General features: G+C 35.2%; 1 protein-coding gene across 2 annotated transcripts; it reads left to right on the top strand.

The window, feature by feature from the left end:
- The first annotated feature begins 12891 nt into the window (after window positions 1-12891).
- On the top strand, window positions 12892-17532 carry LOC107015199 (carboxyl-terminal-processing peptidase 3, chloroplastic). 2 transcript variants are annotated; one of them, XM_015215396.2, is made up of 12 exons: window positions 12892-13262; window positions 13335-13416; window positions 13804-13934; window positions 14005-14091; window positions 14359-14437; window positions 15302-15390; window positions 15996-16028; window positions 16182-16301; window positions 16410-16496; window positions 16592-16741; window positions 16869-16976; window positions 17091-17532. In XM_015215396.2, exons 1-12 carry the CDS (start codon window positions 12984-12986, stop codon window positions 17337-17339), a joined length of 1494 nt encoding a protein of 497 aa, XP_015070882.1. In that variant the 5' UTR covers window positions 12892-12983; the 3' UTR covers window positions 17340-17532. The 2 variants fall into 2 exon arrangements, with proteins under 2 accessions (XP_015070882.1, XP_027771560.1); XM_027915759.1 differs by having other exon boundaries at window positions 12901-13262; window positions 13804-13877; window positions 17091-17339.
- Window positions 17533-18384: the final 852 nt, after the last annotated feature.

Genomic DNA, 18384 nt, shown 5'->3' with positions numbered 1-18384 from the left:
TCTAATTTAGGTCTTAGGTATATAAACTAAATTAAAATACCTAAACAAACCTAAAATAACCGTCTAATAGTTAATTAGTATGTGGGGTGAATTTCCCTAGTTTCCCCTAAGTTGGCCGAGAAACCTGGAAAAATTGCAGGTGTCAATTGACAGTTGCATCAACGGGGCGACATCTGAACCACAACCTGTCCTGATGGGCGTGGTTTTGGTCAGAGACTCCCAAAATAGTGATTAATATCCCACAACTAAGTTTGTATCCACACCCCCCAACGACAGGGCGTGATTCAATCAAAGGGGTGTCGATTGGGTCGTGGATTAGACTGCTTTTGACAACTTTGTTGCAAACATTTGGGTCCTACTCAAGGACCCTTAGGGTGGTCTTTGGAGAGTCGTACCTAGACATTTCGACCTAAACATGTTCATTTAGATGTTAGAGTCCTCACCTATCAATTTAGACACCAAAGAACACATAAAACATGCAAAGGTACACTAGCACACTCAAGGACTAGTTTTCAAACGTCTTGGTCGTTCTTCAACGTTTTACTTCCAAACTCTACAAACTGACTTCTTAATATATTGTTAATCATTTTAACACCTTATTAACTCATAACACACATGATAGGCTATAGTTAAAATAGTTCATTTTGAGGGTTGTTACATTCTTCCCCACTTGGACAACATTCTTCCTCAAATGACACTAAAACACTTTCAAGAGATAAAGACTCAAAACTAGCAGTTCATAACCATACCACATCATACACAATACACATAACTAGGAGGAAGATCGACTTCACATAATAAAGAGACTCAAAACACAATAAGAAAGTAGGTACAACATCTACAACTTATCAGGCAATAAAGCTCTACCGTCTCATTTCACATAGGAGGAATCTCCTTCTCCATATATCATCATGCTCATAACATTATTTCTAAGCACATTATGCCCATTTCTCATAAAACATAATTATGCAACATTCTTCGAAAAGATCACTGTTAGACATGCTTAAGAGTTCACTTATGCAACATTTAGGAAATTTATTTTAGATTCACATCAACATGAGAGACAACATCATTTAAGCTCATTTTACTAGATAAACATAAACTCATGGACACATGCCAAAATAGTAAGGGAAACATGAAACTCATTTTTCACAAAAGAATCCCAATTTAAGCACATGCTACTAGGAAGCTCTAGCTCTCAAGCTTGAATAGAAGAGAAGAGAAGAGATAAAATCCATCAACCCTACTATTCACCACACTCTCCCACTTAGAAGAAATCCATCACAAAAAAAAGGGAAAACCATAACATAAATGTACCTTCATCCGGATTTGCTTCATTGTTAGCTTGGAGACAACAGAACCGGTTCTTCCTTTGTTCACCAACATACAGACCATTAGGAGGAGCTATTTTGGCCTCTATTTCTCTAGCCGCCAAGATAGGAAAATCTCTCACCTTATGGTCATTCTTCCCACAACCATAGTACCCACTAGTACTGGCTAGACACTTCCCAAAGTGTTTCTTTCCACAAGTAGAGCAAGTAGACTTAACATTTTGAGAACCACCACCCCTCTCATGGTTAACCTTAGGAGCATTAGGGATATCTTGGTTTGGAGTTCTCGTCTTAAACCTAGGTTGGTTTTTCCCATTGGTTCTTTCTCTCTTAAAACCTTTACCCCTCCTTTCAAGCTTAGATTCCTCAATGGATTGAGCATACACCATAAGCCTAGATAGAGTCATGTCATTAAGGAGCATGGTCGTGCGACACTTTTCCTTCACAAGGTTGTCAACACCAGTCACAAACCTACTCATCTCATCTGTAGGATTAGACACCAAAAATGGATCATACTTAGAAAATTGGGTAAATTTCAAGCAATACTCCTCCACACTCATGTTACATTGCCTAAGCTTTATAAACTCCTCAACCTTAAGTTCTCTCTTCTCACGGGGAAAGTACTTTCCTAAGAATGCTTCCTTAAACTTTTCCCATTCTATGGTACCCGATTCAACAGGCCTTTTATCTTTCCATTGGGTGTACTGCACTTGAGCAAATTCTCTCAATTGGACGAGGCCAACTCCACCTTCTGCCTAAAACTCACCCCATAGCACTCAACAACTTATACACACCATCTCGAAACTCTTGGGGATCCTCTCCCTCCTTAGAGACAAGAAAAGTAGGAGGATTCATCCTCACAAAGCTCCTCAATCTAGAGGTCATGGTACTCTCAAGAGAATTCATCCTAGGCCCTACATCTCGATTCGCTTGAGCCATCATGGCTCGGTCTAGGGTAAGAAGAGCTCCTCTAATTTCCTCATTAGTCATGTCCGGGGGAGCCACCGGAACCTTATTCCCTTTGTTATCTATACAAACTTGTTCAACTTGAGGAACTTGAACACTTTGGGGAACTTTTTCACCTTAGGGAGGAACTCCCTAATTTACCACTTCCTCATCCACTCTTCATGCGGGCGTCCTTCTTGTATTCATGTCTATGAACATAAAAGAAGAGATTAGAAAAAGACAACCATACCCCAACTCTATGGCACCACAAGAGCAATGAAGAAAGGTAAACTTCTATCGTCCTATAGCCTCTCGCTCATAGATGTGTCGCAACTTACCACCGATGAACAAGACTCTGCTAGACGTGGCTTTATTGAGACTTGAATCCTAAATTCTACTTCATAACCTTATGCTATGATACAAAGTTTGTAATAACCCGAAAGCACCCCCAAGTTTCCACACGGCGTACTGGACCTCTCGGAGGTCTTGTACAAGCCCCTTAGCACTCATTCATCGCATATATATGAAAAGTAGTGCGAAATTAAAACTTTTGATAACAATAGTCTAACTCTTTTATAGAAACATAAGAAAGAACTAAGTCTTAACATACACCATCTTAGACACAAGTCATTCACATAGAGTCACGACTTTTTCATCAATTTGAAAAGAAACTATAGTCTAATACAAAGTCTTTTATAAAAGGAGAACTAAAACATAGACCATGTCCTCGAACGTAGGAGGACATACCAATCATGGGAGAATGCTATTTCCCAAGCTTCAAATTCTAAGAATATCCTCACTTGCCACCTACACTTGTAGACATAGAAAACATATAGAATTAGCACATTGGATGTAATTAGTATGGTGAACATGAAAGAAAACCATGCAAAAAGGGACATTTACTTTAAGATATACTTTTATGCTATTTTGATAGAAATCTTCATCATAAGAGTTTAATAGACATAATTTGAGTCAACACATATAAGAGATATTCCATGTCCCACAAATAACCTTTTCATCACTTTAGACCCTACCTAAAGCTACTCTAAGACTCACTTGAGTAAGACATGAAGACACCACCCATACACCCTCTTCAAGCACACCTAAGTGATCCTCAAAACTACCCTAGATACAAACCTTTCATTTTAACATTCTTTTACTGAGTCAACATTACTCATTAAAACCATTTAAGAGACAAGTAATCAATGATGGAACTTCATATAATGGTCTTGGAAGACCTAGGGAACTCATCCTAGTACCTTAAAATCCTACTCGTGCCATGTGTACATAGAATCTCATTCCACTACCTACGCGTTGTAGAACTTCTCCAATACTAGAATGCACATTACATATAATAATAATAGGCATTAAATCACATAGACCACACTACCTAGGTATGAAATCCGGTGTCATAAAGACCCTACACCGTGAAAGTTGTTCTACTTGCCAAGGGTTGAACTTGGACACATCCCATGTTGGCACATGGTTCAAGGATATCAAGGGTTTCTTTGTACTCTAGTCTCATCTAAAGTGGAGTTACTACCACAAGCATATCCACTCGGTGCTTTGGCTTTGTTCTCATAGAGTCATTCATTCACGCACTAGTATTTGAGAATGTACCATTTTTATGTCCTAACAACTCAACATACTAATACCAATAAGGGGTCCACTAGGGTCTACTGATCAAGGTATATTAGGATAGATCTTATGACTTTCTTAAAGATGGTCGCATGTCATTCCGACCGACCTCTATCTATGTCCATCATCCAATCAAGAAGGGCACCATCTAGGTCTACCGATCAATGATTCTTTATTAAACCTTCTTTTCATTTTACAAGGTTTCACATTCTTAACCTTCTTCTCATATTCAAGGTTCCATCTAAGACTTTCATAGAAGGGCACCTACTTTAGGTCTACTGATCCTAGACTTTGATTCTTTTCATTCATTCAAGACAAGGGTGTCTAAGTCTACCAAGTCAAGACACAACATTCATCATATAATTTATTCAATGTAGTTCAATTACCAATTATAGACAACCAGTCTACCACACATGATACAACATCATTCTACAAAGGCTCTCCCTATCCCTTCATCATCGTATATCAACAATTAGAGAGGCAATGTATCCAATCATAGTATTATAGAACCCATACAAGACCAAAATAGATGTCACATAAGCACCTTCACTTTATACCTTTACATATACATTATAGTGATCATACCATAATTCACAATATAATGCCGACAAGGCCATGTTCATAACAATTATCACCGCCACCATAAGTGGACGATACCAATCAATAACAATTAATTATGAATCCTATTCTAGAAAAAGGAATTAGGTCAAGTCACCACCTTTCAATAGCCACAATCACCTTTCCATGGAATTTCCAACAAATTCACATAACAAGAGATATTTACAATGACAATATACATAAGACTAGGTCAACAATTCATCCCATGTACATTATCCATCAATACTCAATAGAACTATCAACATTATAAGGCAAGCTATGAACAATTCTCACCTTGATCAATACATAATTCAATAGCCGGATACTAGTTACATATAAATTCAATACAATTTTGCCATGATCAATTCACCCACATTAGTGTCAAGATTAGAAATTCAAGGACTACATGGATTCATGGATATTTTGATATTAAAACCTTCAGTTAACATTGATAAACCCATAAAATATCAATTTAAACCTTCTCATGCAAGAACCTATGCTTAGAAATCAAAATAGGACCTTAAGATTTTCGAAAGTCTTTGAAAAGCCTTTGGAAATTGGATCCTTGAATAGAGGAAGAATCAAATATGAATCACCATACCTTTATTGAAGAAATCCCAATAAATTGATGGAGAAATCAACGAAGAACTTCAATCCTAGCTTCAACCTTGCTTCAAGTTTCAATTGCGTCTAGAGATAACTTATTTTGATCTTGGGTTTTGATTCTAAAAAAGTGAGGTCTAATTTAGGTCTTATTAGGTATATAAAATAACATAAAATATCTAAAAACACCTAAAATAACTGTCTACTAGTTAATTAGGATGTCGGGTGAATTTCCTTAATTATCCCTAAGTTGGCCGACACACCTGCAAAAATTCCAGGTGTCAATTGATGGTTGCATCAACGGGGTGTCATCTGAACCACGGCCCGACCTTGATGGGAATGGTTTTGGTAGGAGGCTCCAAAAATGGGGGCTAAGCTCCCACGCCTAAGTGGGATCCACGATTCCTAACGACGGGGCGTCATTCAATCAAAGGGGTGTCGATTGGGTCGTGCATTGGACTGCTTTTGACAGCTTTGTTGCAAATGTTTGGGTCCTTCTCAAGGACCCTTAGGGTGGTAATTGGTGATTCGAACCCGAATTTTTTGAACCTAAACATGTTCATTAGATGTTAGAGTCATCTAATATCAATTTAGACACCAAACAACACATAAAACATGCAAAGACACACTAGCACACACAAGGACTAATTTCCGAACGTCTTGGTCGTTCTTCAATGTTTGACATCCAAAATCTACAAAATTGACTTCTAAAGATATTATTCATCATTTTAACACCTTATTAACTTATAACACACATGATACGCTCTAGTTTCACCTAGTTCTTTTTGAGGGTTTTTACAAGGATTACAACCACTAAGCCTAAATGACCATTCCTTTACACTCAGCCCCGATAAAAGCCTTGAAAAGATCTTATAGATCTTGAGTGAGTTGAAGCATTTGTTGGATTGAAAATAAGGGCAAACCTATGGGTAAAAGCATGCAGTGTGTTCATCTTTGTGAGTGTCAGTGTTGCATTTGATTACTGAGCTTTAAATAGTTAACCATTGTGTGTAAGTATGGAGTCATCCTTTGTGTGAGGGAATTTGATCACCTTTGTTGATCTTGAACTTAAATTTGAAGCAAGTATTGTGAGCTTGATATTCTTTACTAATGGTGAGTCACAACTTGAATCTTTAAGTGCACAATTGATCCTTGCATGAGTAAGGTGAGTCTTTTTGTGTGGATTCATGATTGCTTGTGTAAGACATACTTTTTGAACTTCTGAACTTGAGTTTTACTTGAGGAAAAGAAAAATTTTAAGTTCGGGGTTTTGATGAGTCCACGATTTGGACTCATTTAGGACTTTATTTTATTAGAATTAGTGTCCTCAAATGCATATTTTGTGTCAATAACTGATGTAAATCCTTGATTTTCAAGTATTTAGAGTGAGGAACAAAGCATGGACACAAGTGATAAAAAAAGAACAAGGCAACTGAAAGAACAAAGAAAAGAAGACCCGAGGATCGCCTAAACCATCGGGTGAGTCGTCGAATGACCATGGTCTCGCTTAATGTTCCAGTGTGTCAAGCCTTGGAAGAAAATCAAGTTGGCGATAGAAAGGAGTAGTTGGAGAGTTTCTGAATGGTTCTGTGATGCACTGTTATATCTCCCTAAGTTACAAAACCTGAAGATGTTGAAGGTCAAAAGCAACAAGATGATAGAATAAACCAGAGGCCAGATCTCCGAGTGGATCAGAGATCCTGAATTATAGTGCCGAATGGTCCTTGTAGCATTCTTTTGACAACTATAAATAGATTTTCAAAGGGAGTTTTAAAAGAGAGCGACTAACTAATTTTTATTTGAGAACAATCATTAGAGAGCTCTGAGAATAGAGACTAAGTTTTCTTTAGATTTGAGAATTGGAGTGCTTCCATCTTCAAGAAATTGAGAGGGCTAACTGAATTCTGCATTCTTGACATCCGGAAGGATAATATTTATCATACCCATTTGATTAAATTGCAATCTGGTATTGTTTTCTTGTTTTTTTACTTTATCTAACTAAAACGTCAATTCTCGAGGTGTGATTATGGGTTGATTTAACTTCTGGGTATTGCTATTTGATAGTCTAGATGTTGTTCTATAGTGATTTCATTCACTAATTATGGATTAATCTAAAGGGTTGTATTTGCAAATGCAACTCTACCTTCGTGTTTTTGGCTTGCTTGAGAGAGAGAGATTCTAAAACCAAGATTATTGAATTGATGGTCTGTGGGTATTGGAATTTCATGGTCTCATCTCTAGAGAGTGAGTCCTAAACCCTTTTCTACACATTTAAAGAGACAGAGTGAATGAACTAAAGCGAAGGATGTTCTTAGTTGCTGCTTATTGGTGTTATAGAGAAACCAATTTGGTTCAGGGTAAATTGTTTGAGAGAAAGTTTATCCCCAAAAATCTAGCTTAGTTACTAATTTACAATAATTACTATCATTTGCAATTACCTAGTTGTCTACCTTAGCCCATAATCCAATCATATTCCAAGAATCCTATATCTTTACTTGCTTATTTTTATGATTAATTGTTGTAGTAGTTGATAATTACAAATCACCCCTACCCATATTTACCACTTGTGTCACCTTAAATTTGAAGTATGCTTTTATTCATAAATGTCTTTACCTATGATTGATTTGAACATGTTTCTACTTGGATTTGGATCTCAAGCACGAACCACTCCCCGTGGGAAAGATCCCAACCCCATTGGTTGGATTATATACTGACTAACGATCGTTGACACTTAGTATTGGATGAAGTGTCCTGATACGTGAAATCAAAATATGCATTTGAGGATACTAATTCTAATAAAATAAAGTCCTAAACGAGTCCAAATCTTGGACTAATCACAAGCCTTGAAAAACCTTTATGATCTTGAATGAGCTTATTATCTTGTTGATTGAAAAATATGGGCATGCCTATGGAGAAGGATCATGCATATATTGGTTTTTGAGAGAGTTAGAGTTCTTTGTGATTCTAAATTCATAAAGTTGATGAGCTTTGTGTGAGCATGGAATCGTTCTTTGGTGTGAGGGAATTTGAATGCTTTTGTTGATCTTGAACTTGCTTTTGAAGCAAGCATTTTGAACTTGAGTTCATTTGATGATGTGTCACAATTTGAAACTTAGAGTGAACAATTGAGCATTACATGTGTAGTTTGAACCTCTTGTGTGCATGCGTGTTGAGTCTTGAGTAGCATTGTTTGTAGACATCCTTGTTGAACTAATTGATCTTGAGTTTTACTTGAGGACAAAAAAATTTTTAAGTTGGGGGTGTTGATGATTCTGAGATTCCAACTCATTTAGGACTTTGTTTAGATAATTTATTAAGATCAAATGCCTAATATATTCTCTAAACTAATGTTAAAGTATTGATTTGCAGCGATGAAGGCAAAGGAGCAAGGCAAGGACAATACCAGGCAAAAAGGAGCTAAAAAGATGAAAAAGTAAAGATAAAAAAATTTGAAAATTGCCAAAGTCGCCAAGTGGTATTCAGCTCGCCTAAATTTCTAGACTGCTAACTCGGGGAAAAATCCAACTTGGCAATAAATTTGGACCTTCGGTGGACCGCCGATCGGATCGGCAACATATTTTAGATCGCCTAAACTTACAAAGCATTGAGGATAAAAAGCCAACGAAGATAGGTGGTGAGATGGAGCAATTGGCGCATCATCGACCTTGTCGGTGACACTCTACTTACCTCGCCTAATGGTCCGTGCAACAAAAATTTGGGAAACTACAAATTGAATTTTAAGAAGAGTTTAAAAGGGTCCTGATTTTATTTTTCTAACGTCCAGTTTTAGTTTTCTTTCGTTTTTAGAGTTCTTTGAGTATTTATCCACTGGAGAATAACTTTCAAGGGTTTTTCAAGTATATTCTAAGTGGATCTTTGATTTTTAAATTTTTTGATTATTTTAATGACTTGTATTGCAATACCCATACCATGGAGAATGTTTTTGGCATTAATTTATATCTTTTTATGATGCTTGGCTAAAATATCAATTCTTGGGGTGTCATGATATGATTATTTGCCTAATTAGATTATGGGTATTATTGATTTAATGTGGGTTTGGTTGATAACTAAGTAGTAATTTATGATTGTAGTTGTAAATACAATTTTAGCTTATTCTTTTGGACTTGCTCGAGAGAGAGGTTCTAAAGACAAGGTTGTCGATGATGATTGTAGTGCATGGGTTGTGTTGGGTTCAGCTTGAGAGATCGAATCTTAACTCATTCATACCTATCTAGCTCGAGAGAGTAGATAAATTACGGTTTGGGGTGTTCTTAGTGTTAAGTTTGTCAAGGTTCGAGAGAACTCACTTGAATAGTAATAGTTGTTAGAGAGAAAGCTATTGCACCTATAGTCTAGCCTACCCACAGAAATTCAGCGATTTATTAGTAAACTTCAATTACCCATATAGTCAAATTAGCCTATAATCGATCACATCCCAAGAATTCCTTCCTACTTGTTTAATCCCATGTTTTAGTGATTATTATAGTTGTTAATTGACACCTTAAGATCCCCCATTGACACTCATTGTCGAACCTTGACTTATTTTGTTTGATTTCAACAACGTCTACTTCTATAACCGATTAGAACATCTCTTCTTCATTAAAATTCATATTGTACGCTCTTTGTGGGTTCGACCCTAACCTTTCGTTGGGTTATATACTACATTACGATCGCCTACATCTAGAATCGAATGAGGTGTAGTTGAGCGTTTATCAGAACTCTGGTCTTCTGAAATAACTGGCTCAGTTTTAGGAGGCCTTGCAAGCCAAAAGATTGTCTAAGGGCCTGTTTGGATTGACTTTTTTGGCTTATGATTTATAAGTCAAAAGCCATAATTAGGATTTCTAACTTATGGTTTTTGGCTTATTTTTGTTATTTTGGCTTTATAATAAGTGCTTGTAAGCACTTTTTAACTTTACCAAACACTTCAAAACTGCTTAAAAGTTATTTTGGCTTAAAACCACCTAAAATAAGTCAATCCAAACGGGCACTAACTCTGCTCACCTGAAAGGCACTTTTGAGATGTTGAAAAAGGATTTTCCTTCCTCCTCCAGCCTAAATTAAGACTTACTTTTTAATCCTTTTTTGTGCATAGTCTTGTGTTTTGTTAACTTTTTCAGGCTATAGTGTGACTTTCTTTGTGTTTTTGTGGATGTTGGTTTTTGTGGTTTAGCCTCCTTGTGTACTGAATATCTAAGTTTGGTGTTTTTTTTCTTATGGCTAGTTGGGTTATTATTACTTGAGATGGTTGTGCAGGTAGTGCTGCCGGGTTTTTGTAATGCCAAAAGGGGGAAGACCGTACGAAATACTTGTTGAATGTGTAACTTGTATAGTTGCGTAATACTTGTATATACTTGATGAATGTGTGACTTGTATGGATGCATAATACTTGTATATAGTTGTTGAATACGTGACTTGTATAGTTGCGCAATACTTGTATAGAATAGCATATTAGATTCATAAGAGGTGGTTATCATAATCAAAAAGGGAAAATTTGTAGAGTCAATAATGATTTTGAAGAATGACAAAAGATGTATCACATGTAAGGAACAAGTCACAAGTCAAGAGGCAAAAAGAAAATTTCTAAAATTATAAAATAAAGTGTAAACATAGAAACCACTTTTTATTATGATTCAAAAACCTGTAAGGAAAAGGAGAAGTTCCAAGACAAAACAAAAAAAGAAATTTGCGACGAAGTTAGTAGAATTCAAGTCGAATAAGGAAAACTAAAAATGCTGAAGTTAGTATAATTCAAGTTGAAGAAGAAAAACATAGTTCAAGTCTATATATAGGGCGAGGTTCTCTACATAGAATCTTGTGCACTTACGTAGAGAGAAACAAGCAAAACACGATAAGAGATTGAGAGAGTTTTGAAATGAGTTCTAAGTGTAGGTTGGTCTAAAGAGTGGGTGCAACTTGTAGACCGTAGACTATAGAAGACTTAAAACCTAGGTTTTTTTTGTCTTGGGTGTAAGGGATTAAAGTTTATAAATCCTTAGATTACATAGATATCTAATCAATATGGAGTTTGAAGTTCTATTTAAAAAAATGAAGTTGTGAACTAAATCATTATTTATACTACATACTTATTTACTTCAAATTAACAAATAATTAAGGAACAAATAGTTTTTACGTGTTCCTTAAAAGAATTAAAGAGGGCATAATTCTAACAGTAAGTCATATAAATTGGGATAGATAAGCTATTATTTTTTGAAATAAAATATTTAGTGTCCCTTTCGATTAGCATAAGTTTAGATCTTTTTGACTTTTAGACATTTTTTTTTTTTGAAGGTGTTTGGAAAGGTTAAAAAGTGTTTTTAATCCATCACTTATAGGTCATTTTTGTAAAAAAAAGTCAAAAATAGAATACCCCCTACTTATAACTTTTTACTTTTGATTTTTAAGTTTTTCTATATACACCCATCTAAACAAGCTCTATTGCTGTAGTAAAAGATAGGAGAAAATAAAAAACTACTCCCTCCATTTCAAAAAGAAAGATTCAATTTTCTTTTTAGTCTGTTTGACAAAAAATGATTCTTTCTTTTTTTGGCAATACTTTAACTTCAACTTTCAACGCGACATGTTTAATGCCACAAGATTAAAGAGAATTTCGGTACGATTGATATAACTTTAATTTAGATTCACAAGATTAAAAAATCTTTCTTTTCTTAAAAAAATTGTTCCAACTCAAACTAGATCATTTTTTTAAAACGGAAAATATTTATTTGGATAAAAGAGTTATTATTTATAAAATAATTTTGGAATTGAATTTATTCTTTTTTGTACGTTAGACGCTTATACATACGTCTTTGCCAACTGGACCCTTGAACTCGCCGAAACACAATATATTAAACACATCTGACCATTAACTGAATACATGTGTCACTAATATTGGTGCCTTGGAATGATGCGTGATTCCACGCGTTTTAAAGCAAGTATGTATAAATTTATATGAAAAAAAATTTAAAAGAAGTCATCTTCTCCACCCACCCCAAGTTTCTTAAATCCATTCCAGTGTTCCACCCCTAAATATTTTCTCAAAGTTCATTCACTTTGCCGCAAATCAATGTCACTCCTAGTTCTTTTCGTTTTTCCATGTTTCTTCTTTCAAAATATCGTCTTCATTCTTTGGTGATAGTGGGTATTAAAAATGAAAACTTCATTGGTAAGCTTGATAAAACTTCAAGAATAACAAATGGATTTTGTGAATATATGAAATAAATTTAAAATTGTATAAAAATTTATTGGGTTTGTGTTTGTGAATCAATAGTGTAAAATTCAAGTCAAATAGGTAAGAATTCCACCCATTTGACATGAATTTGGTTCTCAATTTGAGAGCGAAAATAGAGAAAATAATGTTTAAAATTTTTAGGATATGCTTATTATTATTATTATTCTATTTGTTTAATATTTAATTTGTTATGTGTCGTTAAAAATGACGTGGAATCCTACATGTAAATGAGTACCCCTCAAACGCACATATAATGACGAAAGGATTTAAAATATTGTGTTTTACTGAGTTCAAATTGAGAAAACCATAAATATAAGGATCCAACTTACAAACAAAACAAAGTATAAGGGTCTATCATGTTATTCCGCTATAAAAGAATCTTATTAAATTGAGTATATATAGTTAGTATGGGTTGAATTGTTTGAACAAAATAAAAAGCTATTATTGGTCCACTTGTGAGGTGAAGATGAATTGGTACAGAGATACTCGGTTACGCAACTAAGTTAACGACCACAAAACTAATAGATTCATATAGACCCACTAGGAACCCCAACACGCCAGTTTCGTCCTGCTAGTATTATTTATTAGTATAGTATTAGTAATTAGTAAGAAGAAATAATTAATTCGTTCAAATAAAGATGGAAACTTTGTGCTCAAATATTAATGTTGGATCATCCATCTCCAAACCATCATTTTGTTTTAGATTTCCATCCTTAACACATAGAAGAGGGGCTGCTTGTAGGAGAAAGGAGCTTATTCCTATTTCACAGGTGGGAGAGAATGATCAAAATTTGGTGAAATGTATAGGAAAAGGAGTTATTGGATTAGCTGCTGCTACTGTGCTGTCATTCTCCTCTTATTCTCCAGCTTTCGCTCAGTCTTTAACTGTAGCATTCCCTGTCTCTCACACACCTGAGGTATCTAATCCATTCTTTTTGTTTTATAAAACACTGAAATGAAGTTAAACCTGCTTATTGAATGTTTCATAGGTAAATACAGTTCAGAGGACCTTAATTGAGGCTTGGAGTTTGATTAGAGAGACATTCGTAGATCCAACTTTCAATCATCAAGGTAAAATCATTTACCAAAACACAGGGTCTCGGAGCTACGATAGCTTTTATGTTCACCCTATATTTGTTTTAAAAAACTAAATAAATATATGTATGTATATTAACTTGTGAACATCTAATAAAACTGATTGACGGCTCAGTGGTAAGCAAGAGGCTATGGAAATGCTTTCTACCTAGAGTTGTGTGTTTAATTTTTTTTTTAAATGGAAGCATATTTTGCAATATTTTCTATTTTGTCTTGAAATTTAGAACGGCCAAACTCCTACTGCCGACACAGCAATTTTGTGTGGTACAACCTCCTTTTGAACTTTCTTTTTACAAATTTCCTAAACATAGTGTTAAATTGTATCAGCTAGCAACCTAACTGTTTGTGGAACATATCTCACAGATTGGGATTTGAAGCTGCAACAAACCATGGTAGAAATGTTTCCATTGAGATCAGAAGATGCTGCCTATAGCAAAGTAAGGGGAATGCTATCTACACTTGGAGATCCCTATACACGCATTATTAGTCCTAAGGTGCAAATCTTTCTTGTACGATTAAATGCATATTACATATACATTAATATTGATACAACATTTTCAACAGGAGTATCAAAGTTTTAGAATAGGAAGTGATGGAAATTTACAAGGTGTTGGCCTCTTTGTCAGTGTTGAACCAAATACAGGCCACCTGGTTAGTAACAACAATTGAACGACCTAGCTATTTTACTTTATTTCCTAAAGTATAGGTTTCTTATCCAGAAATAGATTTTGTTTGTCTATTTCTTGTGTTACTTCCTTGATAAAATGCTTCTTGAGGGGAAACTTTAGTCTTAAACAGTGCAGTTTAAATGTTTTCAGCAATGAAGAATTTGGTATCTTTATTAAGACAGATTCTATATTAGGAATATGTCATCTACTGAATGTCTGAACCAGGAAACAGTTGTAATTTAACGTACAGGTTGTTTTGTCCTGTGTGGAGAATAGCCCAGCTGCGCGTGCTGGCATTCATGAAGGAGATGAATTGCTTGAGATAAATGGTAATTACTTATTAGTCAAACTAGTGTTTTATCAGCAGAACTTAGCAAGCTAATGACCTAATGGCTTACAGATATGGACTAAAGTTCAAAATCTTGATCTTCCATCCAGTGGATAATAGAGTTTCCTAAATGCAGTTGGTTTGAAGCTTTCTTCGAAATGTTCAATGTCTTCCATCCTGTGGATAATTGAGTTTTCCTACTCCATTACCCCAAAATATGTTTTCATCACTCTCAGCACATCAAGTCGAATAGTGAAGTTTAACAATCTTAAGCACAGTTGGTCTGATGTATGCATAATTATTTGTTTAATAGTCCAAATTGTCAGAATGGTGCATATCCTATCTGTTACGTTATTTCCTTTTCAAATGTCTATAGGTTTCAATATAAGATAATGTATGTGACTATTTCTATATCTAACTTTAGTTTTATGGAGTAAATTCTCAGTCTGCTATTTACTGTTTTCTTCATTCGGAGACCGGAGTAATCTATCCATAGAAGTTGTAAATTATTGAACAAATTCAGAGAAGTGCTTAGACTTATATACCAGCAGTTACTCAATATAATCTTGTTCGTATTCGTTGTTTATATTCTTGTACAACGCTTGCTCAGGGGCACTCAGTCATACATACTTGTGTAGAACTAGAACCAATGCCTATAATGCACTGAAAACCTTTCTTGATGGTGAGACTGTTCCGTAAAAGGCAACTCCAAAACTTCTGTTAGTGAGTATCAATGTCTTAAATCAATTTATGAACAAGACAAAAAACCACGATCATTGAACAGACCACTCCTCAGTGTCCTTTAAACAGAAACCACATAAAACAGCTTGATCATTAGAGCTTGAATTTTGCTTGATTTCTTCAGGTGAGAGGCTTGATGGAGTTGACAGTGAAACAGCAGCTCAAAAACTGAGGGGCCGTGCTGGTACAACTGTTACAGTCAAAGTTCACAGAGTAAGCTTGATCTCCTTTTCGTTGAGCCAACTGAAACTCCTTTACAACTGAACAATAATTTATGTAAACAATCTTAGTTCATCCACAACCACGCCTCATCAGAAATAATCTGTACAACGGCCTTTTCTGCGTGATTCTTTTTCATATTATGTATCCGTTACACTAGAAATAAAGTCTTTTTCCACCGCGAATCAGAGAAAAATTTGTGCTATAGAAAATGAGTTTCACACTCGTTACTCCCCAAACCAACTCATTGGAAGATGCATAGTGGGAACAAATTCTCACCGAAATAGTGATAAACTATTTCTTTTTCAGTATGAAAACATTACTTTTTTTCTTTTCCAACAAATTTCATCAAAATATATATGGAAATAGCCTCTTTAATGGATCATTATAGTAGGAAAACAATTATTTTTAGTAGTGTATTCTCTTAATTTTTCAACCTCTTTGGTCAGGAATGGTACTTACGGTCGCGCTGGTTCTCAAACGAAAACAATTGTTTCATCTTGATAGGCATATTGTAGAAAATTTTTCTTTCTTTCAATTGAATTGACTGCTCTTTCTAACTCTAAGTTATCGCTTTTTACTGCTCTTCTCGTGACCAGGGTAGTGGTGCAGGAGTATCCAGTTATCAAGAGGTATGATGTCTGCAAGAAGAAATGACAATAGCTTATTATTTATTTTTTTTGTGAATGTTTTTCTCAAGTACTTGAACCTAGCTATTTCCTTTTATATAAATTAAAAATATATTGACTTCTTATTATTTTTGTTAACATATTTTATTTTTTAAGGTTAAACTACCTCGCGAAGTGATTAAACTTTCACCAGTATCCAGTACCATCATCCCTCATAAAATGCCTGATGGTCGTCTCTTAAAAACTGGATATGTAAAGTTGTCAAGCTTCTCTCAGGTAGTTGACGAGTCATAGATCATTGACTTTCCTTCATCGTCAAATGACAAACAAAATAAATTTCCTTGCATATATTAAGTAAAGACTTGCATGTTTTTTATATAACAGTCTGCTGCTATGGAAATGGAAAACACAATTCAGGATATGGAAAATCAGGGTGTGGAATCATATATACTAGATCTTCGAAATAATCCTGTAAGTTCCTTCTAAACCCCTTTTCTGTGACTTGTGTACTCTCATAATCTATTCACCCTTTGTCATCTCAAATGTCTGTCTTATAAATAATGCAGGGAGGTCTCGTTACGGCTGGGTTAGATGTTGCCCAGATATGGCTAGATGGCGATGAGACACTTGTGAACACTGTTGATAGGGATGGAAACATGGCACCAATTAGCATGGTCAACGGACATGCTGTAACACACGATCCACTTGTCGTCCTTGTTAGTTTAAGTCTCATACTATATCATAATTTTCTTCAACATAGTATTTATTACTAGACAAAATTTATTTGAACCGAGGGATATAGTTGTTGATAAAATATTTATGCCTTTGATTCCCTCCTAACAGGTGAATGAGGGAAGTGCAAGTGCTAGTGAGATTCTGGCTGGGGCACTCCATGATAATGGTCGTGCAATCCTTGTCGGGCATAAGACTTTTGGGAAAGGAAAGATACAGGTTTGGCTTAAACTTGCATTCTTGTGTTGTACTACGTTTGCTCGATAAATTTTCCCCGCCCTGTTTTGCTTTATAAATTTCATCTTTTACAATATATAATTGTGTTTGATGCAGAGTGTTACACAGTTGCACGATGGATCGGCTCTATTTGTCACAGTAGCCAAGTATTTGTCTCCAGCACTTCACGACATCGATCAAGTGGGAATAACACCTGATGTTCAGTGTACAGTTGAGATGCTTAATTCAGGCAAAGACACCTTCAAGGAAAGGAAGACATCCTCATCGTCTTTAGAGGCTGATTCTTGCATCATGGTTGCTGAACATGAATTGGATATTCAAGAATCAAAGGGTTCTGCTTCTTGACTAGTTAGCATAGGAGATTCAAAATGGTACAAGTTGTTTATGAATATATATTATTTATTGTATATAAGTAAAGGTAATACAAATGTTCATCAAGTATGGTGTAGTGAGAGTTCAGAAAAATAAAAACTCAAGGTGCAAGTACAATATATAATACAACAGCTCAAATATAATTCAAGATATCATTTTGGCAATATGGATAAGCGGTCTGTCTCTTCAAATTCACCTTAGTGGCTCAATGAGTCTCATAAATAGCCTCAAATCCGACAATAAGGTATGTAATTGATATTAATTTCCGATTTAAATGTCAGCTTAAGGTTTGTGGTACCCACCTTAAACACATCTTGTTTCTCCGTTACTGCCAATACAAGTGTTGGATTTTCCATTTTTAAAAAGGCGGTGCAGCAAAAATTAGGAGGTGTGAGAAGTTAATTGTAGTAGGAATTGAAAGAGGCAAAGGTAGGCCGAAACAAACTACGGGAGGTGATTAGACAAAACATGACACAACTTCAGCTTATTGAGGATATGACCTAGATAGGAAGATATGGAGATCGAGGATTATGGTAAAAGGCTAATTAATAGCTACCCAAGATGAGGTCTTTGGTTAGGTGGAAGGGGCAGGGGGTTTGTCTCATATCCTTTTATCCTTACTAGTTCTCGAACACGTGCATTACACGGTATCTCATGTTATTAAATACAAAACATATTCAAATGACAAACAATTTCAGAATAACTAATGCATCACAAAAAATTTAATTGGTGAAAATGTAGCTTCTGGTTAAAATTCATGCTAATATAAGAATTACTTTATTACAACCCTAAGACCGGAGGATCAATAAAATCAGAAGAAGTTTTGATTGTACGGATAAAAGCTTCCCTTTAAATTATTTGGGATACCCTATATGGCTACATTTATCAGTACAAAAAAAGAAGATTTCCTACTTTAATTATATGATTGCCAGATCTCTAACAATATGTTTCCATAAAAAATGAAAGAAGTTAAAGAAAATAATAAAGAGCAACTTACATAAATGACTATAGTTTTAGC

Source organism: Solanum pennellii, chromosome 3, assembly GCF_001406875.1.
Source record: "Solanum pennellii chromosome 3, SPENNV200".
In the NCBI taxonomy this organism is placed as follows: Eukaryota; Viridiplantae; Streptophyta; class Magnoliopsida; order Solanales; family Solanaceae; genus Solanum; species Solanum pennellii.
The sequence above is the reverse complement of the archived record's forward strand: the minus strand, read 5'-3'. Positions and strand labels throughout refer to the sequence as shown.

Coding starts and splice junctions, on each gene's coding strand:
- LOC107015199 (XM_015215396.2), top strand. CDS start 12,984: ATGGAAACTTTGTGCTCAAATATTAATGTTGGATCATCCATCTCCAAA. Junction 13,935..14,004: donor CACGCATTATTAGTCCTAAG/GTGCAAATCTTT, acceptor CATTTTCAACAG/GAGTATCAAAGTTTTAGAAT. Junction 16,977..17,090: donor TTGGGAAAGGAAAGATACAG/GTTTGGCTTAAA, acceptor TGTTTGATGCAG/AGTGTTACACAGTTGCACGA.